This window comes from Muntiacus reevesi, chromosome 6 (genome assembly GCF_963930625.1).
Source record: "Muntiacus reevesi chromosome 6, mMunRee1.1, whole genome shotgun sequence".
Taxonomy (NCBI): domain Eukaryota; kingdom Metazoa; phylum Chordata; class Mammalia; order Artiodactyla; family Cervidae; genus Muntiacus; species Muntiacus reevesi.
In genome coordinates this window covers 110,599,026-110,626,106 of record NC_089254.1, presented here as the reverse complement: position 1 = coordinate 110,626,106, position 27,081 = coordinate 110,599,026, and the positions used below count along the sequence as shown (strand labels likewise).

At 53.3% G+C, this 27,081-nt stretch overlaps 1 protein-coding gene and 1 pseudogene across 1 annotated transcript; both read right to left on the bottom strand.

Moving 5' to 3' along the window:
* Positions 1 to 217: 217 nt before the first annotated feature.
* On the bottom strand, positions 218 to 13,725 carry INSIG1 (insulin induced gene 1). Its single transcript, XM_065939556.1, has 6 exons — positions 13,603 to 13,725; positions 12,521 to 12,952; positions 9,672 to 9,796; positions 8,311 to 8,477; positions 7,679 to 7,778; positions 218 to 2,125 (listed from the first exon to the last, which is right to left on the bottom strand). Exons 2-6 carry the CDS (start codon positions 12,927 to 12,929, stop codon positions 2,096 to 2,098), a joined length of 831 nt encoding a protein of 276 aa, XP_065795628.1. The 5' UTR covers positions 12,930 to 12,952; positions 13,603 to 13,725; the 3' UTR covers positions 218 to 2,095.
* Positions 13,726 to 18,342: 4,617 nt separating this feature from the next.
* On the bottom strand, positions 18,343 to 18,518 carry LOC136171323 (U1 spliceosomal RNA; annotated as a pseudogene).
* Between the last annotated feature and the right edge of the window lie 8,563 nt (positions 18,519 to 27,081).

Genomic DNA, 27,081 nt, shown 5'->3' with positions numbered 1-27,081 from the left:
GAGGACAGCATTCCTGGGGGTGGGCAGGCTGAAGATGTCCCACTGCCCAGCACCACGTCCATTTCCACCACGAGGAAAAAATATTTTTCCCGAGAGATTGTGTGGCAACTTAGTAAATTTTGGAAAGCTATAAAATACTCTTCCATTCCAAATGTGACTATCCTACAGAGGGAACTCCCCCTCCTCCCTTTAAAAGAAAAATCCATAAATCCAACGGTTGGTTTTGAACCTTTAATAAAAGTAAAAAAAATGAATGCAGAAGAACACAATGCTGAAAACTCAGCATGAATGTGAATCTCACTAGATGTTCCAATCTGGTATAGTGCAAATTCTGCTCATACTATTTAACAATTTCACAAACTCAAATGACTTTGGTTCATATACTTGCTAGAAAATATTGGCAATGAAATTCTTCAGATTCACATCTTTTGGCTACACTGCTTCTAACAGACATAAATTTATTTCCAGTTTAAGAGAGAAAAATACTCATTGTGCATGATCAAGTATATTGGAAAGATTCAATGACTGCTTTCATCTAATAACTTCTGGTTTTTTTCACAAAAACGCTGACATCCTCATTGAAAAATCTCTTCACATAGTTGATGGTTCTCGTTTTCGGAAAATGTCATAAGGGGGTCATTGCAAAGTTCAAAATGGTCCTATTTTCTTTTAAAGGAAATTCCCTAAAACAAAGTCACTATAGTAACCTAAAATTTACTCCAGGATATTTTCCTTAAAACAAAAGCAAACTGAGACGGGGACCATTGGATGAGAGAAGCCGGGGACGCGGAGAGTCCACGGCTGCCGGCAGGGGCTCCCACGTCCCCAGCCCCCCGACTGCCGGCTGTCCGAGGAATCTTACCATCAAGCCACATTCACAGGATTCAAAACAACGGAAATATTTTCAATTGAAAAATATAGAAAGGGTGAATATTTAAGTAAAAATTACAAGTTTACTAAACCCCCCAAACTGGGAGTATTTCAAAGGACTGGGGCTCAGTGGGAGGGCACGACAACAAAGTAACTTCACAACTGAAAAGAAATTATTGCTGAATTTTGCCTCCATGCAGCACTGAAATGGAGAACCCTCTTTAACATCTCATACGTTTAAAAAATAATAATAAATATTTAAAGAGAATACAAGGCTCAGATTGGTTTTCCTATACATTGCACTTGAAGTTGAAGACCCAAGACTTGCAGACCGGGTCCAACATGGTCTATGCCATTAAATGAATACGTTGTGCTCACCACGTCTTTTGAGTATTTAGAAACACCGAATGTTTAATGCAGTGACGTACGCACTCCTTTTCACAAGGCAATCACAGATTGCAAATCCCATAGGGCTGTGGGGAAAAAGGTCTCTTCTTCCCGAGCGAGTATCAAAGAAAACTCACGGTTTGGGCCAAGACGGAGACGTGTGGCCAGCAGGTGCCCCCTTTGAGACGATGCGGATTCTGGGCAAACTCTGTGAATACGGGGGTGGAAAGTCCAACCCACCGCAGCGCAGAGCCACGACCTCCCACGCACCGCCTCCTCTCTGCACGATTGTCTGCGCGGAGCCCCACACGGCCACCGGGGGCACGCTGTGCCCGCCCGCCCGGCGCGGCCGCCCTGTACTTGTGGCCACCACCGCCTTCTCTTCTTTCACAACACAGCCCTATTTTTAAAATCTTTTGGATCAGTAATATTCCTATTTTACCACACTTCATCTTTGTAAGCACCATCGAGCCATCCCCGGGGCGCTGATACGAAACCAGAGCTGGTAGTTAGGCTTTAGTTCGAGGCTGGGAAATATGGCAACTTGGCATTTAATAACACGGGAGAGTGAGTCCTCGGGACCTGGTGCCCGGCCGGCCTGCTCGCGGAGCCCCCCAGCGGACGCGGGCCCGGACGCCGTCCCGCAAGGTGCCAACACCAGCGGCCATCCACCCGCGCTGCTGCTCTGAAACAGGTAAAGTGTTTCCCAGGAGTCACTGGAACAGTCAGCCCCATCTGAAAAGATTACTGAGGAAAAGAGATAGTCTTCGTCACTACCCAGTATCACAGATTTTCTTCCCAAACCTCGCCACTCTTCAGGATCCGTGGGTCTGAAGATTCAATCGCTGTGTGGCTTTTCGGGGACACCCTACGTAGAGAAAGAGAAAAAAAGAGAGCACATTAGCGCTGGATGTGTGCGTTTTAATTAGCAATTTAAGCAGACCCTACAAAGTGAGAGACGAAGAATTCCTTTGCGCCGGAGGTGAGAGTGGAGACCAAACAGGCAGGCGGCAGGCGGATTCCCCCAGCCCCACGGCGATGCCCTCGGGGCCCTGAGCTGGGTCTCAGCAGACCCCGTCTGTCCCGCTCAGGCAGGGCGGGGGTGCAGCAGACGGACGAGAGGCAGCACCGCTGCCCAGGAGCCGTGTCTGCGCGCGCCTCCTCACCGATCGGCGCGGACACTCGGGGAGGGCACCCTGCACTTGCGGCCGCCGTCTGGGCCAGGCCTGGTGGGCCCTCAACTGAAGACAAGACACCCCACTGGGCGAGCAGGTCCGAGACCAGAGGCTGACCTTCCTGAGGTCACGGGGCTGTGTGAGGACAGGCCCCTGCCTCCCGCCAGAGCCGGGAATCCTGCGTCTCATCCTAACCCCTGCCGAGAGGCCGAGCGAGCCACACGGGCCAGCCCGCTCTGTACCAGATGCCAGTCACTCAGCCTCCTGGGCTCCGACCCCCATCTCCAAAATGGGCTGACAGTCCTGCCCCCACACCGCCGCCGCAGGACTCGGCCAAGTGCCAATGGACGCCAGCCCGACAACACCACCGCCATGACGGCCAGGAGCCGCCGCATCGCAGACGGGAGAGGCACACCACGCCCCGCTGGCCGGGGAAGTGCACTGGAGACCCAGCGTGCGGGGCATGGGCTCTGGGAACGAGGTCATGCTCCTCAGGCGGCAGTGGGAAGCCTTATTTTTCCCGAGAAGAGACTTTCATCTGCAAACGACAGACATGAACTCGATAAAATGATGCTACAGACTCTCATTTAAACACAGAAGCGGACAACAAATACCGCACAGAAAAAGCAACGGGAACCATTGAACACTCGAGCAAAGCCAGCCTGTGGCTCTGGGGCACGCCGCCCGGGCCAGGAAGCACGTGTAAGGGCAGAACCGAGCGGACGGGAGCGGGGGGCTGTAGGCGCGTCACACTGGAAACCCTGGCCCGCGCTGACAGGTGCCCACCGCGGGTCGACGCCCTCAGCCCTTTGTCTTCTGCACTCGTCACATTCCACTACAAAGCCTCCCTTGGAGACATTTGAAACCAAAAGTTCATCCTGCAACACTGCCGCTGGAGTATGTCTCAGAAGTGTCCTCTGTCCGACGACCGCAGGAGGCTGCTCTGAAAGTGAGGACGGTGGCCACGGACGTGCGAACAGGACCGTCATCAAGGTGCCGACCGACCCCGTTTCTAAGGCACCGAGTCCTTTCCTGGGTTGGAAGTGAGCTTGCAAATTCTAAACGAAGAGTAAGCTCACCTTCACATAGCAGCTGTTAAGTTTTTCCCCTTTCTTTGAAGAAAGAAAAGAAAAACCTAGCTAGAATATTCTCTTTCTCTAAAAAAATGTTTAACTTGATGTTTTTAAAGACTTAGGCAAGAAAGAATCTAGCAAGGTGCTGCGCTGTCCAGGCACCCACAGACGCAAACCCACGCCGCCAGGGTGCATACCCCAGGGCGCTGGGGGGCATGAGCCTCTGTGCCTGGCCCCAGCACTTCTCTGGGGGACTGGGACTGGGCGGGGGGTGGTCAGGCAGGGGCAGAGGGCAGAGGCCATGCCCCTGCTCCAGCCCATCAGAGCCATTGGCTGCTGGGTGGTGGGGAAAGCAGAAGGTCCTTCCGGCAGGGATGGTCAAGTCACGGGTAGTCACAGATGTCTAAGACAAACCTTATTATAAATATATTTTTCGTTCTTCAGCCCTGGTGCAATTCGAAGCAAATATAACTTCCAATTCTAGTTGCATGAAAAATACAATTTTGGCTTCACACACTTAGCTTTTTGCTCCTGCAACATCACATTCTAGAAAGGCGGTCTGCCATCCCATGGAGATGGCAGGAAAGGCTGAAGTGGATGGAGGGTTTGTGAAGAGGAGGGGTTGGTGTCAGGTTCAGAGGTCAACTGATAGGCTGTGAAGGCCGTGTAACTCCTGCCGGACAAAGCAGGGCTTTTTAAGATTCCCTACTGCTTTCAGGGGACAGTCATTTACAGAAGACTTCCCTGGTAGCTCAGATGGTAAAGAATCCACCTGCAATGCAGGAGACCCTGGTTCAATTCCTGGGTCAGGAAGATCCCCTGGAGGAGGGATAGGCTACCCACTCCAGTATTCTCAGGCTTCCCTTGTGGCTCAGCTGGTAAAGAATCCGCCTGCAATGCAGGAGACCCTGGTTCGATTCCTGGGTCAGGAAGATCCCCTGGAGAAGGGATAGGCTACCCACTCCAGTATTCTTGGTCTTCCCTTGCGGCTCAGCTGGTAAAGAATCTGCCTGCAATGCGGGAGGCCTGGGTTCGATCCCTGGGTTGGGAAGAACCCTGGGAGAAGGGAAAAGCTACTCACTCCAGTATTCTGGCCTGGAGAATTCCATGGACTGTGTAGTCCATGGGGTCATGAAGAGTCGGACATGACAGAGTGATTTTCAGTTCACTTCACTTACGATGCCCTGAAGGATGGAAGAGACAAACAGAAAGGCAGGGACCAGGCTGGACAGACTTGGGGAGGGAAGGCCGGAGTGGGGGTGAGGGTCCGGGGGCTCTGCAGGGGGTTGGGGGACCGATTCTTTGCTTTCCTGTCACCTACAACCCAGAGCCAAGGCTCTGCTCCCAGGGCACAGGCGGCGCTGTGCAAAGGCAGAGGGCCACAGTCCTGCGGGGACCGCCCCACAGACAACCTCCCCAGGACACAGCTGACGGGCTTGCCCCCTCCTGACACAGGTCTGCCCGCTGCCACAGCCACGAGCTCCTGCACACCGCCAGTGCTGCGGTTACCAAGTATAGCTGGCCCTTGAACAATGAGAGTTACAGCGAGGCTTCACTTAGGCAGATTTTTTCAACACGGTCCCTGGTTGGCTGTATCCATTAATATAGGATTAATCCAATACAGTCAGGTTTTCAATTTCTCGGAGGGCTGGTGCCCCTAATCCATCTGTTCTTCAAGGGTCAACTGCAGAACAATGGTAAACTTTAAAGTTGCAAAAGAGAAAAGAACAACCCCAAGCAGCTACTTGCCAGAAGTGGCCGCTTCGTTCCTGCAGAGCGCTCCCCCCGCCTGCCCCCACCAAGCCGGCTCCTCACTACTGCCCGCCTTGCCAGTAGAGGCCGACCCTTTAAGACCATCTGAACCCCATGCCCCACTCTCGGGCCCCGAGTAGCTGTAACAGAAGTAACACTGCCTCATTCTCTCCCCCACTCACCCAGAAACACAGCTGCAACCCGAGCCAGGACCGCCCTGCCTGTGATCACGCAGACCGTGTCCTCTGCTGGGGTCTGGGGGCTCGGGGAAAGGGGCTTTGCTCCTTCCCTCCCTGGAGTGGTTGGCAGCGGAGGGGGCATCTGTGAAACCAGCTGTGACTGCCCCTCCGGCTTCACACATCTGAGGAGTCCACCGGTCTCCCCGTCAGCAGCTCGCCCTGCTGGGGCTGGTGTGCAGGCCCCGGTTGGGGGCTAACGTACCACAAGCCGTGAGGTGCGGCCAAACATACACATAAAAACACGTGCACGGACGGAGAGAGGGAGGGAGCGCTGGTTCAGAGCCCGGGGCGGGGGCTCCTTCCCCTTGATGGCTGCAACGCTCACCAGCCTCTTCCAGTTCCAAGACACAACAGTAACATCCAAAGATAAGATGGTTCCCAGTTTTGAAGAGTAAAAAAGAAGACACACCTTTAAAAAAAAAAAAAAAATGAAAATGTCTATGACAAATCAGTCCATCCTAAAGGAAATCTACCCTGGATATTCATTGGAAGGACAGATGCTGAAGCTCCAGTACTTTGGCCACCTGATGCAAAGAGCCGACTCACTGGAGAAGACCCTGATGCTGGGAAAGACTGAAGGCAGAAGGGGGTGACAGGGGATGAGACGGTTGGATGGCATCACCGACTCGATGGACGTGAGTCTGAGAAAGCTCTGGGAGATGGTGAAGGACAGGGAAGCCTGGAGTGCTGCAGTCCACGGTGTCGCAAAGAGTCGGACACGAGTGAGCGACTGAACAGCAGCAGGAAGACAAGGATGGAAGGACACCTGCTAAAACCACCTTCACTTGGTGTCGTCGCCAAAGATGTGACCACGCACTCCTGTGAGTCTCCGCCAACCGTTTCTGCTTACGAACCTGTGTGTGGTGTGCAGCATCGACCTCTATCGAAAGGACGCTTATTTACAAAATCCATTCAAAACCCTTCCTCGTAAACGTATGACAGCACCCACCCCTCCTCCCGAAGTAGTAACCAGTTGGCTGAATGTTGTCAACTTTAACTCCGTGAAGAGTCATGGGAGCTGAAGACAACCTCTATCTCGAAAGCCTTACTAAGAACCCTAACTAAACGGCACTGAGTGAACATCTCCAGGCAGACGGCAAGCATACAGCTGCCTCCCTCTCCCCGGAACCACGAGGGGCGTGGGGATCAACAAGGGGGGTCCAAGGCTGTGGTCACCGGGCAGGGCCACGCATGCTCACAAGGGGTCCAGAGACAAACCGTCGTCAGTTTTTGTTTTGGCGGCGGGTCCAGACAATCACAAGGGTGGAGGGGAAAGGATGGCGTGGACTCAGGAGCCAGTGGGAAACATCACAGATTCTCATTTTTAAGTTACTTCCATTTTTGTCAAACAGCCAAGCAGGTGGCTCCCAAGTCAGGCTCAGCGGGCACAAATAAATGTCCTGTGTTTTTTTTAAAAAAAAAAAAGGCATGAGGGACCAAGACAAGTTTCTAAGGAAGTCCCAGAGTGTGTCTCAGAAAAATGGCCCTTATAAGACTCTAGTTTCCTTTTCTAAATTCATTTTATTTAAGCCTTCGAGTTGAACTCCATTCAAAACAGTTAAATGTCCATGTTGCACGCTCCTTCATCAAAGCGCTCGAGTGTCGCAGTCTTTCACCGCCAGCAGAACTGCCAAGTTATCCTGACTGTGTCTGCCCTTCTGGCTCTTGGGAAACGGCTCCATCCGGGTCTCAGTGTGACTCCCTTTAGTCCTTAGACAGGGTCCAGGCTGGAGTCCACCCACCCAGGGACACTCAGCACCCTCCCAGCCCCGCCTGCGCTCTCACGGGCCTGGCGCAGCGCCCTGCCCCTAGCATGGTGTCGCCTGAACCCGCGCCGTGCAGCCGGGGAGGAGACTCATCATAAATCATTCATTTAGCTATTTCTGTAACTCGTCTCTGCCAGTCATTACAGGAGCGGCAGTTCAGAAAAGCCGCTGACAGACCCGTCATGTGAGGGGAACTCCGGTTCCTCTGCAGCTCTCACTGTGAGCTTACAAACCCCTGAACCTTTACAAGTTAGCAAAGAATGACCTGGGGATATAGCTTTTTAAAAAATGCATGCTTATCTGAATAACTGCTGCTCCTGACTATACATTTATTGACAAAAAGATAACGTCTTACGTAAAGCAAGCTGATCAAGCTGAAAGCTACCATCAGGTGCCAATGTGACAAATTTACGTACCATGGCCAGCTGCCGTCCTATGTTTCCCACGGTCACGCCTCCCGAGAAGAAGATGCAGGGGAGCCAGGAGCGGATGTAGAGGAAATCTGGGGACGTGTACCTGGGGGGAAAGAAGACGTGAGCCCTGCATGGTGGGCAGGCACACAGCACGCCAGCCACATGAACACGTCTCACCTACGCTCACCGCCCACTGGGGCCACCTCATGCGAAGAGTCAACTCTGTAAAAGACCCTGATGCTGGCAAAGACTGAGGGCAGGAGAAGGGGCAGCAGAGGACGAGATGCTTGGATGGCATCACCGACTCGATGCACATGAGTTTGAGGAAACTCCAGGAGATGGTGGAGGACAGGGAAGCCTGGTGTGCTGTAGCCCGTGGGGGTCACAAAGACCTGGACAGAGCTTAAGAGACTGAAGAACAATGCAAAGCTCTCCACCATGGCTTGGTTTTCCTTAAACTACAGACGGTGCCTTTTTATGGGAATCAACAATAAGCAATGCTTTTGAAGATTTCATGTCTAAGCTCATGCCGTATAATTACAAACAGAACACGGCACCTCCGCTTCGTGGGTATTCTGAGTAAAAGTGGAGTGACAGCTTCCGGACAGAGGGGACACTTGAGAGCACGTGCTTACTGATAGACCCCATTGTACACCAGCAGCTGCGTGATCAGGGTGGCGAGGAAGGCGATGGTGATGCCCAGCCCCAGGCCGCTTCTTGAACGGTCAAATGTCCACCAGAGGCCCAGAGACAGGGCTGCTAACGTCAAGGAGAGCTGAACGTTATTGGCAAAATCCAGTTTCTGGCGATGCAAAGTTAAGGAAAAGTGCAACAATTTCTAACAAAGTCACAAACGCACAACCCAGCCCCGGGGCCTACACGTATGCACCACCTAATTCTCCACCCACAGAAGCCGCGGGGAGAGCCGCAGACAGCATGTGCTGGATGCAAGGCTACTTGATCAGGACGCCCTGGGGTGCCTCTGGGATCCCTGCGTTGAAAACTTGACTTTACCTGTCAAAGTCCTAAAAGCTATACACAAAACCCTGGTCGGATTTATTTCAACCACAAAACAACTACATTCTAGTAAGTCATCCACAGTCCCACTTTTACTTCTTGTTCTTACTAGCAGTTTGAACTGAGCAGGCCCAGTCTTTGCTCCATGTCTGCAAGGAGACATCTCATTGGAATGGCATTCAACATGACATGGTCACAGCGGATGGAGACACAGCTGACCTCCTTCACAACACTGCTTTATCAACTGGGGACAAAACAAATTCGTCAGAGCCAGGCTCTTGTGTAATACCTTTTCTTGATGTTCTTATCATTAAAATCAGGGTAGAGCAGATTTAAGCAGCAGAAACTCTAAAAACAGCTTTCTGCAGAATTTAAAAATATAATCTCTGTGAGAAAGAAACCATAAATCTCCTGAGACCTGGTAAACCATGGCCCATCTTCCTGAAAACTGCACTGTGTTTTCCCAGGCAGCCCACCGGTGGATGCCAGAACCTGACCTTGAAGGTAACCTCCACTGGGAACCCTATTCCTGAGGCCACCTCCTCTGATCAGCCCTGGGCCTTCCCTGGTCATGGCCGGGGAGGGCGGAGAAGCAGACGGGCTTCTGCTCTGCCTTCGGGAAGGGTCGGCCACGAAGAGTGAAGCTCTCCCCACTTCTCACTGCGGCAGAGGAACCAGGTCTGCTCTGCGGAAGGATGGAAGGCAGAAACGTACATGGAATTTACCAAACTCCGAGGATCCAACAGGTAGTGACCAAGAAAGGGACAGACTATAAAGATTTCCACTCTGTTCCCAGGGTCGTTTTAACTGTTTCCTGAAACGAACCAAAAGGACTTTTCAGGACCATTTCGAAAGCTCTGCCAAGAGGAAACTGAGCAATATGGTTTGAAATGATATTTGTAAGAGGATGGTTCAACTGACCCAGGACACGATAGACACCCATTAACAGTAACGTTAAGAGGCTGCTCTGGAAGGATACAGCACTAGCGTGGTTGATGCCAACGAAGACGGCCACGCAGCGCATCACGCTGGCCCACTCCCGCTTGAACTTGTGCGGCTCCCCAAGGTGACTGTCGATGCAGGGGTACAGCAGGCCGACCACAGCTGCGGGAGAAGACAAGGCGGCAGGGTCTGAGCGCGCCGGCAGAAACACGTGACTGCTATGTGGCGATCATTAGTGCGTTAATCAAACCATTCCCTTTCCTAGATTTACCAGCCATCAGATATTTAAACTAACTTTACATCTTTTATTTTTAAACTGTTACATCTTTGTTCTCATTGAATACAAACCAAAAAAGTCCATGTCATTCTGTACAATTTTAAATAAAACTGCGGCTCTTTGGCTTGCCCTATAGAAGGAATGGAGCCAGGGGATTTAATCATCCACATGGGAAGCACCCCCGCACCTCTGCGGGGGGCTGCCCTGAGGACCCCAGTGCTCCTCCCGGCCCAGTGAGAGGGGCGCACCCGCAGGGCCTGGAGGCCACGGCACCCCATTCTGACACCATGCAGGCCTGGGACCGCCGTGTTGACCCGACTGTGCCGTCTGGGTCACGCAGGCCACGTTCCCAGAGGGTGGTCCTGCCCCTGACGGCTAAGGGGTTGCAGCGTTTTCTGCAGGAGACCTGCGTGTGCACCGTGCACCCTTGCCGTGGTCAGTGCACAGGACAACCTCACCCCACTGGCCCTGCATCCAGGCCCCGAACCAGGGCCGGAGCACGGGAAACAAGGCCTCATCCCCCGCTCGCCCCGCTGGAACCTGGTGCTCGTGTTCGTCCCCTCGTGTGTAAAATGATGAGGGTTATGTAACCAGGGGGAGCAGGAGGAAGAGCGTACTGTTGGCCTGGAACCGTTTTCACAGACACAGGACTTTAAAGCCTGAGAGTTCCCAGAGAATTTAGAGGGGGAAGGCTCGGTGTTCCAGGGCAAAGTAAAGTGGAAAAAGCCAAAGCAAGAAGGACCAGGGCACGTGGTGACTGGCCGGGAGGCAGGCCAGGTGACGTCAGCCAGGTACTGAGGCCTGAGAGTCATGCACGGTGCCCTTGGGGTCCCGAGAGAAGAGGGACCCAGTTCAGCTCCCAAACAGAGAAACAAGGAACACAGCTTTAGCCCAAGAGTCGATTAAACAATTTCAATTCCATATTACATTTTATCAAGTTCTGATTTTGGACTTTTTTTGGGGGGGGATGGGGACCCACATGGCATAGCTTGTGGGATCTTAGTTCCCTGATCAGGGATTGAACCTGGACCACCACAGTGAAAGCACCGGGTCCTAACCACTAGACCACCAGGGAATCCCCATAATTCTGGAGTCTTGAAAAACAGAACCCAAACAGTTCCATGACTTAAGTCACTGTATCTTAATCTTAGCCTTTCAGATTCAAGTAGGTGAAAATGTACTATGGCATTTTCCCTTTATGCCCCTGACTGATGGCTTAAAAAAAGCAGCTAGGGTACCAGACGTCATGTATCAGATATCCCTGGAATTCCTTGAAGCTTCTGTTACAAATAAAGCCTAAACCAAATGGTTCAATGGTTTTGAGTGTTTCAGTCAAAGGAACTACTATATCACATGAGAATGAAAAAATGGAAGTGTGCACCTAGGTCTAATGCCCAAAAAGGAGTCTGGATAGTAAAAGGGCCTACTGATGGGGCTTAGAAAACAGCAGAAGCCTGACTCCCTGAGAACGATGAGAACCTCCTCCCCGCAGCACCCCTCCCATGAGGCTCCCCACTCCAGCCTGGGGCTTCCCCCCTGCTCTAAGGGAGGCTGCTGACAAGCTGCTGCATTCTCAGTGCAGGGGACACATCCAGCTACAGACGGTGCGCCTGCCACTTGGCGTGTCCCCTTACGCTTTCCACGTCTGTGAGACGGAGCTGCAGCAGAGTCTCGTAAGGACCAGGGGAAGCAAAGCATATAAAACAGTCCATAAATGCCAGCCACGGGGCAGACAGGAGCCGGCCTCGTCACCCGGGTTCACACCTGTCCTGCCCACCAGCCCAGGATGCCTGCCGGGGCAGGCTGCTCACTCTGCACTTCAACCACCGGCAGACCTCAGGCCACAGCAAATGCTGGGTGACCAGAGAAGTGCTAAGCACCCTACTGGGCTGAGATCAGTTCAGCGTTTTTTCCTAAAACCAGCCAGATGACCAAGAAATTTTACTCAGAGATACAGTCCATCTGTCTAGTCTGTTAAGACTGCAGACTCTGGGTCAGGTTTTCTCTGGGTCAGACTCTGGCCAGGTGCACTAAAATCTAAACTCTGGATAAGACATTTGTCTTCCTTCATCCAGGGACCCCAGCGTTTTTGTTTTTGTTTTTGGTGGGGGTGGGGGAGAAGGCCTGGCTTTGGCACATTCACTGGGGCAGTCCTGAAAAAGGAAGTGCAGGGAGGCCACTGGGGCAGCTCTGCCCACTCGCCCACGTGACGGTTTGTTTTCGGTTGCCCGGCGGGTAGCATGTTCCCGGGGCCAGCCAATCACGCGGCAGTTCCTCGGCTCACCAGTTCCACCGGCGGCCAATGGCGCGGCTCGCTCAGGGTGACAGCTGCGGGCCCCCTCAACACTGTCCTCAGGGCCAGATCAGTAAGAGGGAAGGACCTCGGTCAGCCTGGCACGGGCGAGGAACAGCCAATCACCGCCTGCCTGGTCCCCGTCAGCTGCATCCAGAGTCCTGGCATGTGGGCTCCTCCCCTCGCCCCTTCTCCTCTAGATACGTTCACTGGAGATGCACACTGCCCCTCTCTGGATGGTTCCATTCTCAAATAAACAGTTCTCAGAGGCCAAACACACTTTCTAACCCAGCAGACATCTCCGGTGTCTACTCACCCGCTGCTGTCCCGCAGCATGGAGGAACCCACCAGGCGGAGGAGAAGATGGTAGCGATGACCTCGTCTGGGAACAGGGTGACGTTCCTCTGGACCTGCAGGAGGTTGAGCACCAAGGCCAGGACCACCCCCACAGAGAACAGCACCAGGCTCCTCTGCACCAGGTGGTGATGCCAGCTATTGACGTGGCTGCTGCTGCCCTGGCCCCCCACACCAGTGCGCTGAGGCCCATGAGCAGGGTCGGTGCCCAGGGCGCCGTGGGCCGCCAGCAGAGAGGGGCCTGACCCCGAGGAGTTGATCATCTCTCCCGCTTTGGCTACCAGCTCTCTGGCACTGGCCCTTGGGTGGCTTCTGTGCTTCGTGCCCTTAGCACAGGGACCTCTCCAGAGGTGGTCGTCCAGCCTGGGCATGAGCCACCCGTCTGCAGGCTTTCCTAGAACGAAAAGGGGGCGTGGAGGTGGAACCCTGACCAAGTTCACTTCCAAAGGAGGTCGGGTCCAGTGAGGCCCAGTCAAGGAGGGCTCTGCTCTGGTTCACCACCAGCAGGTCCAGGAAAACCCCCAAGGCCTTCCGGAAGTTATTCACACCCGGCAGGTGCCCCCGGGGTGGGGAGAGGCTGCAAGGACCCTGCCCACAGCCCCAGCCAAGCAGATGACCGACTGCTTTCCGCGGCAAGCAGGCAGGTTGGGTGCACCTGAGCGTAGCGCTCCCGCCACGACGGCCCTCCACAGAAGCCCTGAAGTTCTGGCCCGTCCAGTCCAGAAGTTTTCCAGACCCCGTCCGTCTGCAGGAGGCGGACTCAGCCAGGCAGGACCGGGGGCAGGTCGCCCCAGAACAAGTTGCCGGGGTCCTCCCGCTCCGGGAGGCGCACCGGCAGGGCGCACCTGGGGGTCGGGGGTGCTGGCCCCCAGCGCAGGGACCGGGGCTGGGGTCAGGGCTTGCGCCCAGGCCCGAGGGACCCCCAAAGGAAGGCGGCCTAGAGGGGCGGCTGCCCGGAGTGGAGAGGTCGGCACCCGGACATCCCGGCCCGGCCCGGCCCGCCCCGGAGCCCCTACCCCGCCGCCCTCGCCGTGCCCCGCGTACCTGGCCGAGGGGCGCCCGCCCGCGGGCTCACCGAGGGAGGAGGGACGCGGAGAAGGGTACCGGCCCAGACCGCCTGGAGTCGGGCCCGCGGCGGTCCGCGCGCCGCGCCGCTTATAAGGCGGGCGGCGGGGCCCCTGGGTCACGTGGCCGCGCCCGGCCCGCCGCCCGGGGACGTGGCTTCCGCGCGCCCCGCCCCGCCCGCGCGCCCGTCCGTTCGGGGTCTGGTGAGGAGGCTGCGGCCAATCGCGGGCGGGCGGCCCATATGACGTCATCACACGCCACCGCCGCCCCGCGCCCGGCGCGCTGGCTCGGGAGCGCGGACGGACGGACGGCGGGCTGAGCGCGCCCGGGGGCCGGACGCTAGCTGGGGGTGGGGGATGACGGGGACGGCCTGACCGACGGGCTCGGGGGAGGGGACGCGTTGCTTCGAGAGGCCGACAGGCGGGGGGACCGACGAACTGACCAGAGGGTGGAGCGGGGGAGGGGGACTGACTAACGGACGGACCGATGGACCGGCCGAGGGGAGGGAGCACTGCCTGACGGACGGACGGACGGACGGGGTTGGCCTAGAGCGCCCGGGGCCTCGGGTGGACGGCGGCCGCGGGAGGGCGGTTTCCCAGCAGTTGGCAGCCGCGAGCCTGGCGTCCGGTGCTGGAAGACCTTAGCCTTCGGACCCTGTCCCAGACATGACCGGTTCAGAAGCCTCCGCTCCAGATGGTCACTCTCTGCCCCGGCGTGTCCCGTGGTGATGCTCTGAGTTCCGTTCCATGCCCTGCTGTCTCAGGCTCCTGACCGGTCACCGCACCTGCTGGTGTAGAGTGGGTTAGTGCCTGCAGTGACCAGAAGGTGCTGGCGCCTCTGAGGGCTCAGCCGTGTTTCCCAGCCACCAGAGTGGTTTCAGAAACCCTTTCTGACCCCAGCCCCTTTTACGAAAATGTAAATGATGAAATCTTCACTCATAGAATATTTTCTTCTAGTTTCTAACTGTCTCTCAGTGGAAAACAAACCATCAAAACCACTTGGGATAAAAATAAGATACTATTTTATCTTGTTGATGTCATGTATTTATATCTTGTTTGCCACATGAGTGTGGCCGTCTAAAGAGGAGGGCCGGCCCCATGCCAACTGAAAACCCACGTCTCGTTGAGCAAGATTGTATTATTTAAGATGTCCTTGAACAACAGGAGAAAAACTGGTCTTTCCCCACTGTCTGCCAGTGAGCAGAGATTGAGAGGAAGTTTGTGCTCTAAATAGCAAATCCGCTCACAGCCAAGAGACCCTACAGGCTTAGGCAGTGTGAAACGGCATATTGTGTGATCTCTTCAACGCTGGGGTTTCTGACTTAATGCCAGAAGATTAAAAAAGCCTTCCTAAAAAAAAAAAAAAAAGCCTTCCTGAGGTACCAGCATTTCTCAAACTTCATTTTGGGGGTGGAGGTGAGGATGGGATTCACATGAGTGATAATCCAGAGACCTCAAGGAAAAGGAATGCTTTCAGGGGGTGTGTTTACTCTCCTGGACCGTAAGGATGTTTCACTAGGTAACTTGAGAAGTGCTGAGTAGACATTTCCTGTTACCCCAGGGTCAGAACTAGCTTCTCTACATCTCCTCCACCTGACTGACTAGACACAGCCTGATTGTGTGGATGGCATACACCCCCACCTCCCCCGTCTCCGCCTCCCCCACCCCGGTCCAAGGTGCCAACCTGGCATGAACCTCACTTAATCTACTTCTATAAAAGTGTAAAAGACTGTGGACAGTGGATTATAACCAAAACTACTTTTGAATGGTTATGTTCAATCAAGACAGCATTTGCTAATAATATGATTTATTTTCTTTTCTTGAGCCTGACCCAGCCAAAGCAGGAGTGTGTGCAGAGGAGTCTTCCGTCTTCTGCTCTGCCTGTTGGGTGGGCAGGACAGGCTTTCCCGTCTCTGCCCTGGTCACAACTATGTACTTTGTTCCCCAAAGTTCAAAGCTCTTTTGACTTTTTAGTGGGACCCTGGCCATTCTTTCCAGTTCTTGGGTAAGTGCATGGAGGTATGTTTCTCTGTAGGTATATATACATATATTAATACATGTAATATATTTATATATATGCTCAGTCAATTCAGTCATGTCCGACTGTTTGCGACCCTGTAGACTGTAGCCCGCCAGGCCCCTCAGTCATGGGATTCTCCAGGTAAGAATACTGGAGTGGGTTGCCATGCCCTCCTCCAGGGGGTCTTCCCAACCCAGGCATTGAACTTGTGTCTCCTGCATTGAAGGAGGTTTTTTTTTTTTACTGCTGAGCCACTACACACACATCTATACACATGTAATATATATATTATCATACGACAAGTAGATGGGGGAAAAAGTGGCAACAGTGACAGATTTTATTTTCTTGGGCTCCAAAACCACTGTGGACAATGACTGCAGGCATGAAACTAGAAGACGCTCCTTGGAAGAAAAGCTATGACAAACGTAGACAGCATATTAAAAGGCAGAGACGTCACTTTGCCAACAAAGGGATGTATAGTCAAAGCTATGGTTTTTCCAGTAGTCATGTATGGATATGAGAATTAGACTGTAGAGAAGGTTGAGCGCCAAAGAACTGATGCTTTCGAACTGTGGTGTTGGAGAAAACTCTTGAGAGTCCCTTGGGCAGCAAAGAGGTCAAACCAGTCAATCCTAAAGGAAATCAACCCTGAATATTCATTGGAAGGACTGATGCTGAAGCTCCAATACTTTAGCCACTTGATGGAAAGAGCTGACTCGTTGGAAAAGACCCTGATGCTGGGAAAGATTGAAGGCAGGAGGAGGATGAGGTGACAGAAAATGAGGTGGTTGGATAGCATCATCAACTCAATGGACGTGAGTTTGAGCAAGCTCTGGGAGATAGTGAAAAACAGGGAAGCCTGGCATGCTGCAGTCCATGTGGTTGCAAAGAGTCAGACATCACTTAGTGACTGAACAACAACAACAAGGATGTCTGTGGGCTTCCGAGGTGGCTCAGTGGTGAAAAATCCTCCTGCTAATGCAGGAGACTCAAGTTCGATCCCTGGGTCAGGAAGATCCCCTGGAAAAGGCAACAGCCACGCACTACAGTAGTCTTGCCTGGGAAATCCCATGGACAGAGGATCCTGGTGGGCTACAGTCCATGGGATCGCAAAGAGTACATGTAAATATACATACAAATACATGTAGTATATATATATATATATATACATACATTAAATATATATATATGTATATACACACACACACATACATACCATCACAGTAACATTGGGACCCACGAAGTTCCAAGAAGCTGGCCCAGTTATCAACTGACAGGAAACTTGCTAGATAAATGATGGCACGCTAATATGATGGATGCTGTGTAACTTGACAGTCATTCCTTCTTCAACCATCAGAAGCTTATGCTGGGTCTCCCCTACTCCACCCTGAGACTCGAGTCTCATGCACATAGGTTAGGAAGCACTGATATAAATCAAGATCTTAACCTCAAGGAGATGAATGTACCTCACGGCCATAACTCTGAAATGTAGGCGTGCCATGGATTCAACGGGGAAACAGCAGAAAATGCAGGAAGCTTCTCTTCCGCACATCTGCTTTCAAAACCTGATATTTTCAGATGCATGAGGTTTAAGACAACGAGGTGACAGGTCAGTGTTTACCAACCAAGTTGCTGTTTACAGGAATTTCCGACAGCACAGATTGCAGTGTACCTGTCTTGTGGGATCTGAGATTGTTTCCTTCATCTTTTTTTCCCTCTGCCATTCTGCCTGGACATTCAGACTATCCCAATATCTTTGTTTTAATACCAAGTATATACCTTATAAAAACGGTATGAGATCCTGCATTGCCTCTCTGCTGTTTGGGAAAGTGCTATCAATTCTGTTAGCTAATTGGTATATCAAGGTCTGTTCACTCAGTTATCTTTCTCTCTCCAGCCAAGCAGAGGTTAAAACAGCCCTGCCTCTGCCTCTCCATCCCCTCTCCCGTGTGCCACTCTGAACCAGGGGCCTCCTGGAGTTACAGAGACCCCGCAGATCCGGGAGAAGGCAGGAGGGAGTCCCGTGGGTTGCGTTTTGCCAGATCCTGCTAGGGCTGTCTGTGGCCTTGCCTTCACCTGTCGTTCATCACTGCACCCCCAGGAGTGTGGTTTGCCTAAAGCCTCTGGAGTCTGGGCCCGTGAATGAAGAAGTCAGTCCAAGGAATGGCAATGGACAGAGCTGAGTTGACTGCCTTGCAGCCTGCAGCCTCGCTACCAGAAATCATATCCAGGAATTTCGATGGCTTGAAATGCCATCATCTGCAGTGAGGCTGTTACTGATGGAGTCTTTCTGTTGAGCATAATGGGATCTGTTCTCTCCAGCCCCAGCCAGTGACTCGGAGTTAAGTATCTGAGGAAATGTGCTCATGAGGGTACCATTTGCTACCATTCTCAATTATAGATGTGCTGTTACACAAGGGGCGTTTACCGTCGCTTATGAACTAAGTCCAGTGCTGTGCCGTCTCCCCAGACCAGTCACTGAGGGCGCGATGCTGAGTAGGTCTTCTGGACACAGACAAATCGTCGGATCACGGGTGTGTGTGTGGGGGGGGGCGGGCGGTGCAGGCAGGGGGACCTGTTCTAAGGACTTTGAGATGTTGTGTATGCAGGGAGCAATCTATGGACTTTAGTCTCTATTCCTGATATACTTTTAATAATAACATTAATAGCCATCTAAAAAATAACCTATTTAATCCATTAAAAAAAATAACGTAGGTGATTATATTATTTTTTTTTTCCACTACCACAAATTATGCAGTCGAGTTTCCCACATTTGGGGAAATCGCAGGGGTCAGCACATCCGGAGTGCAATGGATAAGCCTCGCCCTGGGAAAACCACCTTCGTGATCATGGTATCTCCCCTGCCAGGTAAGTAAGAGATTACGTGCCTATTATAAAACATACAGAAAGTATGTGAAAATATACATTTAAATCCATAAGGCCATCACCTAGAGATACTCACTGTAACGTCTTGGGGTATTTCCAGATATTTTTCCTATGCATGTATGTGTGTTTAAAACAAAACACAAGGAGAATCATACTTCATATACAGATCATACTTCATATACAGTGGAATTAGTCCTTTGGAGCTTGTGAGTATCTTTGAGTCAGCATTGACTATGTCATCACTCTTTAACAGCTTTATTGAGATAAAATTCACAAACCATGTAATTCACCCATTTAAAGTGTACACTTCCATAGCACTTAGTACATCCACAGAATTGTGAAACCATCACCACAGTCAGTTTGAGAAGAAAGTGAAAGTCGTTCCGCTGTGTCCGACTTTTTCTGACCCCGTGGACTGTAGCCCACCAGGCTGCTCTGTCCATGGAATTCTTCAGGCAAGAATACTGGAGTGTGTAGCCGTTCCCTCCTCCAGGGGATCTTCCCGACCCAGGGATCAAACCTGGGTCCCTTGCACTGCAGGCAGATTCTTTACCATCTGAGCCACCGGGGAAGCCCCAGTCAATTTGAGAACATTTCATCAACCCGAAAAGAAACTGTGCCTAAACATCATTCCCTTTATCCTTTCTCACCCCACCCTGCCAGCCTCCACTCCCCAGCTCTCAGTCAGTCAGTTCAGTCGTGTCCGACTCCTTGCGACCCCATCAACCGCAGCATGCCAGGCCTCCCTGTCCATCACCAACTCCTGGAGCTTACCCAAACTCATGTTCATCGAGTCACTGATGCCATCCAACCATCTCATCTGCTGTCATCCCCTTCTCCTTCTGCCTTCAATCTTTTTTGGCATCAGGGTCTTTTCCAGTGAGTTAGTTCTTCGCATCAGCTGGCCAAAGTATTGGAGCTTCAGCTTCAGCATCAGTCCTTCCAATGAATATTCAGAACTGATCTCCTTTAGGATGGACTGGGTGGATCTCCTTGAAGTTCAAGGGACTCTCAAGAGTCTTCTCCCAACACCACAGTTCAAAAGCTTTGGTTATTCGGTGCTCAACTTTCTTTATAGTCCAACTCTCCAACTCTCACATTCATACTTTACTACTGGAAAAACCATAGCTTTGATTAGACAGACCTTTACTGGTAAAGTAATATCTCTGCTTTTTAATATGCTATCTAAGTTTGTCATCGCTTTTCTTCCAAGGAGCAAGCATTTTTTATTTTCATGACTGCAGTCACCATCTGCAGTGATTTTTGGAGCCCAAGAAAAACCCATCCCTGGGCAACTGCTAACCTCTTTTCTGTCTCTGTAGGTTTTCCTGTTCTGGAGTTTCATACAAATAGACTTATATAATATGTGGTCTTTGGTCTTTTGTGTTTAGCTTTTGCCAATTTAGCACAGCGTTCTCAAGGTTCATCCTCATTGTACAGATATGCATGTCTCCTTCCTTTTTATGGTGAGCAGTGTCCCATTTTATGGAAGCACTGCATTTGGTATATTCACCAGTGGATGGACAGTCGTGTTGTTTCCACTGTTTGGCTTTGATGAATAATGATGCTACAAGCGTTTTTATGTGCGTGTCTCTGTGGACGTCTTTCCCCTGCTCCTGAGTGGACCTGCTGGCCTTTGACAGCTGTCTTTAACGGTGGAACTGTGGACTCTCTTCCAAAGCAGCCACACCATTTACATCCCCACCAGCCATGTGGGAAGTTCTGGTTCCTCCACATCCCTGCCAGCGCTGGTTGTTTCCTGACTCTTTGATTCTAGCTGTCCACGTGGGTGTGAAGTGTGTGTGTTGTTTTGATAGCAGGATGGTATTCCGGTATGTTGGGGAGCGCCTCAGCTCATGCGCTGAGACTTTCCTGTCAGTGTCTCCCTGGAAGAGTGAGCGGATGAGGTGAGTGAGCTGGCGAGAGGGGAGACGCAGGGCAGAGCCTTACCAGCATGGCTGCCGCTATCGGGAAACCCATCCCCTGGGCTGGTCACGGCAACGACATCGCCCATGTGGGTTATGGGGGAACATGTTTTGCAAGAAAGAAGCATGTTTTTGGAGAAAAGAAAGAGTATCTTTTAGCCTATGACTCCCTTCTCTGGCTGGTCACGTCTTCCTTGCAGTCACCGTGTCCTCTGCTGTCCTGACTGGTACCCAGTGCACCCATGTATCCGCTGGGCAGCCAGGGTCCAGGCCGACAGTGAGAGCAGCTCAGCTTCTGCAGTGGTGGGAGGGGGCCAGGGCTCTGCTGTAGGTCCAGGTGGGCCACAGGCACTCAGAGAGGGAACAGAAGGTTCGAGAGAGATGCAGAATCCCTTCTCAGACTGGGACTTGAACCCGTGAGCATGTGTGCTAAGTCACTCAGTCGTGTCTGGCTCTGCGATCCTATGGGCCATAGCCCAGCAGGCTCCTCTGTCCATGATATTCTCCAGGCAAGAATGCTGGAGTGGGTTGCCATGCCCTGCTTCAGGGAATCTTCCGACCCAGGGATTGAACCCGAGTCTCTTAGTCTCCTTCACTGGCAGGCTGGTTCTTTACCACTAGCACCACCCGGGAAACCCTGAACCCGTGTTCCGGGACTCACGCTGAGCCAAAACCATGGTCTTCCGCCCGAGATCACAGGAGTGGTTCAGGTTCTGGATGTCTCATTGCAGAGAGAATTCAGTGAGAGGTAAGAAGTGGGTTTATTTGGAGAGAAACACGCTCCCCAAACACAGTTTGGGCCATCACAGAGGGCGAGTGCTTCTCAAAATGTGGTGTGGTTAGCTTTTATGGACTGGGTGATTTCATAGGCTAATGAGCGGGAGGATTATTCCAACTATTAATAATTTGTGCATGGGGTCACAAGAAGTTGGATGGGACTTAGCAACAGGACAGGAGCAATAATATTTTGGGAGTGGGGTGGAGACTTCCAGGAACTGGGCCACCGCCCCCCTTTTGATCTTTGATGGTTGACCTTGGAACTGTCATGGCACCTCTGGGCGTGTCCTTTAGCCTGCTGATGTTTGTTACAAGGAGCTTATGCTGAGGATCAAGGTCTAGTTGACTTGTCTGCCATCTTGGACAGACTTGATTCTAATCAGTTTCTGTTGTGTCCTCGGGTTGTGTCATTCCTTCAAAAGCTGTGCCCTGCCAACTGCCCTCCTGTTTCAAACGGCTTTGATGTGGAAAGTTGGTGAGTCTCACTGAGACTATTGTCTATGGTGACCGGAGCCACTGGGGAGGACGGGCCAAGGCAGGGGGCATGGGACGAAGGATGAGGACACGACGGCCTGGGGGTGGAGAGGAGGCCGGGAGGCAGCAGAGGGCACTGAGGTGGAAGGTCCCACAGAAGGAAGAAAGGATGGTTGAGAAAGCCAGGGAGGCACTCCCTTTGGCAGCGTGCACACTAACCTGGGAGAAGGCAGAGATCAGCGCGGCCCCTGAGCAAGGATTACACGCAGACTTTGTAGACATCTCTTCTGTGTTAAAAAAAAAAGAAATCCAGGGAGGTGTGTTCCAGGGAGGGGGGTCGGCAGAGACAAAGGCTCGCTCCTGGCAGAAGGGCGCAGTGATGTGGGCTGGGGGGACGGCAGAGTTGGGCTGGTGCTTCATGAGGAGGCAGGTATGGATGAGCAGGGGAGAACCAGGCTGGAGCAGAGTGTGGTCTGGAGAGAGACACGCTTTTCAGCGCTGATGGAAGATTCCAGTAGACTAAGGGAGAAAGAAAGAGGAGAAAGTGTGGGCAATTCCCCCAAAGAGCCTGCAGAGGTTGGACGGATGTTGGGTGAGGATGTTTGCTGCCCCCAGGAGGGTGGGCCACCGGCTGGGCCTGCCCTCAAGGGTTTCAGGCGTGTGGGAGGTGTTGGGGGAGGAGGGAGGAGCTGCTGGGCTGAGAACAGCCTGTGTTTCAGCCTGCAGGGCCTCCTTGGCCTTTTGGGACGTGATTCCACAAGGTCTGCAGGGTGGTTAGGTGAGTCCTTTGTGCCACCATCCCGGGCATGAGAAGCTGGACTTTTCCAGGTGGAACAAAGGAAGAAGCTCAGTGCTGGAACAGTGGCACAGTGAGGAGTGGTTTGTGGGGGTCTCAGAGTCCAAACAGGGCCAGGAGGAAGCCGAGAGTGGGCTCGGGAGGGATGGTGACCCCCCCTGCCCTCCCAGGACGGGGCGTCAGGCAGAGAACTCGGCGTTCCCTCCTCCGTGTGGGCATCTGTGCTCTGTCCACTGGCATGACCCGGCACCTACACACACGTTACTAGACACAAGAGTCTGGAGGAGGAGAGACTCCAGCCAGACAGGAGGATTCAGAGGGACAGCAGCTGAAGACAGTAACAAGTCACGGAGCGGCCCTGGGCTGGGCGGCAGCCATGGTGCAGAGGAGTCGCCAGGGCTGTGGGATCAGGGGTCAGAGAGGTGGAGGCTGGGCCAGTCGGCTCCTCTGAGATGGAGGTGCTTAGGCCGGAGTGGCTGTGCAGGAGGCCTGGGCCCACCCTCGAGGCCCCCGTGACTCGGGGGGTGGTGGGCTTGTAGCTGGGTGCCCCGGGCCAGAGTGTCCCCCCCATCCATGTCCTTCCTGGGACCTCAGAAGACAAATACAGGATTTCTTTGGAAACTGGGTCACTGCAGCTGTGATTAGTCATGATGAGGTCATCCCGGAGCAGGGCTGGCCCTTAACCCAGCACGATGGTGTCCTCACAAGAAGAGGGGAAGAGCCACAGAGAGAGGAGACGCCCGGGAAGGCCAGGCCATGATGGAAGAGATGGGGAAGGGTGCGGCTGTGAGCCCAGGAAGCCGAGGACGGCCCCAGGCCCCTGCAGCCGGAAGGGGCAGGAGGGACCCTTCCCCAGGGCCTCCAGAGGGAGCACGGTCTGATGCACCTCAAATTCAGACTTCTGGCCTCCAGAACTGTCAGAGGATAGGTGTCTATTGCTGTTCATTCGCTCAGTCATATACTGACTCCAGGCACTGCAGCACGCTAGGCCTCCCTATCCTTCACCATCTCCTGGAGCTTTCTCAAACTCATGTCGATTGAGTCAGTGATGCCATCCAACCATCTCACCCTCTGTCGTCCCCTTCTCCTCCCGTCCTCAGTCTTTCCCAGCATCAGGGTCTTTTCCAAGGAGTCAGTTCTTCACATCAGGTGGCCAAAGTATTGGAGCTTCAGCTTCAGCATCAGTCCTTCCAATGAATATTCAGAGTTAATTTTCTTTAAGATGGACTGGTTGGATCTCTTTGCAGTCCAAGGGACTCTTAAAGAGCCTGCTCCAACACCACAGTTCAAAAGCATCAATTGTTTGGCTTTCTTTATGGTCCAACTCTCACATCTATATGTGACTACTGGAAAGAACATAGCTTTGACTAGACGGACCTATGTCAGCAAAGTGAAATCTCTGTTTTTTAATGTGCCGTCCAGGTCTGTCTCTGTCCCAGAGGCCCAGGAAACCAGCAGCGCACAGGCACAGCTGTGAGCAGGGCCTGTGGTGCTCTGGACTGAATACACATGGGTGGTGCTACTGTCACGCTCCTCACAGTGGTGTGACCACGTGCGCCCAGACACGTCACGTCAGGTGTGGCCTGCGCCTGACGGTCTGCCTGAGCGGAGGTGCCCCTGTCAACCTGTTTGATAAATGTCAGCAGAACTGAATTTCTGTTTGGAAACACTTGGTGCAGCCCTAGGGTGCCTGCCTCTCCAGGTGCGGGGCGTCCCATGAGCTCGGGGCCGGGGTGAGGGGGCCACACTTACACACTCACTCCAGGAGACGGTCAGAGTGGAGACCTGGATGGGCCCAGAGCAGGGGCTGTAGTAGCTGTGTGGGGAGATGGGCCACAGCACGGCGCTGGCTCACGCGGTGGGGCGGAGGGGAGCCGAGATCTGGGAGCCTGGGGCAGAATGTGGGGTTCGCTGTGTCCTCTGTCCGCTCCAGGCCCCGGACGGGGTGCAGCTGGTGGAGGCTGTGGCCCGTCGGCATGAGCCACCTGCTGGAAGGTCTCGGGGCACGGAGCCCATGACCCCTGCCACGTCGTCTTTCAGTCCAGGGTCTGCGAGGGAGGAGGGGGCATCATGTCTTTTGCTCAGCCGTGGCCAGGAGACGGGGCCGGGCAGAGACCCCGGGCATCAGGGCCAAAGATGCAAAGGCCCGAGCGACAGTTACAGCCTAGGGACAGTGCCTCCAGTGTTCAGGCTTGCTTTGCTTGTTGCTTTTAATCCCTCGTCACTTTCTGGCATCGGCAACAAAATCTTTAAACAAAAAAAAGGGACATTCACATGCAGTCTTGTTCAAGATGAAAAAGAGAAAAAGTAGAAAAATTGCATCATGTTTTCCAGCCAGGCTTGGGGTGAGCTGGGAGGACAGGAGCCATGGACCTCAGGGGACAAAGTAGGTGATGGTAGGAACACAGGGAGGACAGAGGCTGCCCGGGTGCCTAATGGGAGAGTTTCCTGGAATTTCCTGGGGAGTCAGAGGAAGGGGTGAGGCTCCCCGTGGGTCTGGGTGGCAGTGCCTCCATCCAGCTCATGCCTCTGGATCCTGGAGAAGAAGGAGCTCGGGCTGTGGGGTCGGAGTTTAGGGGAGGAGTGGGTTTACTGTCAAACGTGAACGTCTAGGGGACCATGGGCAGCAAGTGGCTGACGGTGGGAAGGCAGTTGGATACGCGGGGGTCTGGACCCAAGCAGATTTCAACAGGATCGTGTATACAAGATGGAGGAAGCAAAGGAGGCTTACCATTGGCCAACGAGCACCCAAAAACAGGCTCAACATCGCTCATCACCAGGGAAGCGCAAATCAATCTCATCATGACATGCCACCTCACACCCGCGAGGTTGGTTATTAACAACAACAACACAGAACCGGTGTTGGTGAGGATGTGGAGCCTCGGAAGCCTGCGCCTTGGTGGTGGTAACGCACAGGGGTACCATCGTCATGGAAAACAGAAAAATGACTTGTCAAAAAGTTAAACACGGAATTACCATATAATTCAGCAATTCCACTTCTGGCTTTATCCCTGAAAAAAAAGGGAAAGCAGGAGTTGGAACAGGTGTCTGCTCACTGTGTCCATGGTAGCATTCTTCAGGATAACAAGGGGTGGAAGCAGCATACATGCCCATCGATGGATGATGGATAAACAAACTGGTCCTCACAAGGAGTTGGGAGGATATTCTGTCACCTGCTCCATCGGGGATGGACCTTGACATTATGCTGAAGTGAAGAGCCACAAGAACAGTAAGACTTTGAGATTCACTTATATGAGGTCCCGAGAGGAGTCACATTTGTAGAAAGTAGGTGGTGGTTGGGCTTCCCAGGGGGCTCAGTGGTAAAGAATCTGTCTGCCAATGCAGGAGACACGGGTTCCATCCCTGAGTTGGGAAGATCCCCTGGAGAAGGACATGGCAACCCACTCTAGTGTTCTTGCCTGGAGAATCCCATGGACAGAGGAGCCTGGCGGGATACAGTCCGTGGGGTCAGAGAGAGTCAGACATGACTGATACACTGAGCACACTTAAGATGTTGGTTACCAGGGGCTGGTGTTTAATGGAGACAGGGTTACAGTTTAGGAAGGTTCTGGAGATGGATGGTGGTGATGTTTAATACCGCTGAACAGTGCACTTAAATGTGGTTAAAATGGTAAGGTTTATGTATATTTGACCACAGTCATTTAAATGTGGGAAAAAAGAAGAAGGCACACCTGACCGTGACCCGGTTTTCCGTTCTGCGTCTGGTGACAGCAGAGCCTGCCTTCCGGGCCCTGGTTACAGCGACGGGAGAGGGAGACTGACCGAGGGGGCCCTCCTCCCGGCTCCTCAGCTGCCGCGCGCTCAGCACCACCTGTGGGGCTGCAAGGCCCTTGTTACGAGGCATCTGCCCTTTAAGCTTCTTTTTCTTTTTTCGCCTTCGATGCCCTCTCTTCCTTGCTCTCCCAGTGCTTGACTTCTGAACGTCAACGGCCTTTGCACACAGAACGCAGGCTGGGTTACGAGAGTGCTCTCGGGTCCCTGGGGGTCGTCCCTGGCTGGGCCCTCTTGGGAGGCTCCCCTGAGTCCCTCGCCCCCAGCGCCGCCCACCCGCTCTCACCCCGCAGACAGGTCTGCCTGGCAGGCTGCATCTCCCTGCGCTCCCCGCTTGCTGGCTGCCTGGGCCAGCGGGAGGTGCTGGCCGGAGACGGGAGGGTGGGGCGCAGGAGGCTGGGGTGCCCTGTTCCTGCTCCCTTTTTGCCCATGACCGTGCGTGCCCCCCGGGGCCCCTGCAGCTCCACCGGCTCTGGGGTGGGAACGGCCACCCTCAACGGCTGGTCTGTGGACGCCCACCCTCCCCTGTTTGTCCTCTTCACCCTGGCCTCCCCTCTAGGGAGTATTTGCAGCAAAGCTGCTTTCTTTAAACGATCCAGGAGACCCGAGTCCTACTGGGTCTCTGTGGGACCACCACCACCTCTTCTCCCAGTAAGAGGCTTCCAGAAGTCTCTGCAAGACCGCTAGCCTTCGCTTCAAGCTACCAGCGACGACACTGACGCTTCTGAAAACCATCCTCAAGGCCCCACCAGGGCTGCTGAGGGGCTGCCGGCTTCCCAGGAGAAGTGA

What these genes read in the sequence shown, in the direction of transcription:
- INSIG1 (XM_065939556.1), bottom strand. Translation starts at nt 12,929, where the DNA reads ATGCCCAGGCTGGACGACCACCTCTGGAGAGGTCCCTGTGCTAAGGGC. An exon ending in ATGCTGCGGGACAGCAGCGG is followed by an intron (nt 9,797 to 12,520) that starts GTGAGTAGACAC and finishes CTTCTCCCGCAG; the next exon opens with CTGTGGTCGGCCTGCTGTAC. An exon ending in GCATCAACCACGCTAGTGCT is followed by an intron (nt 8,478 to 9,671) that starts GTATCCTTCCAG and finishes TTGCATCGCCAG; the next exon opens with AAACTGGATTTTGCCAATAA.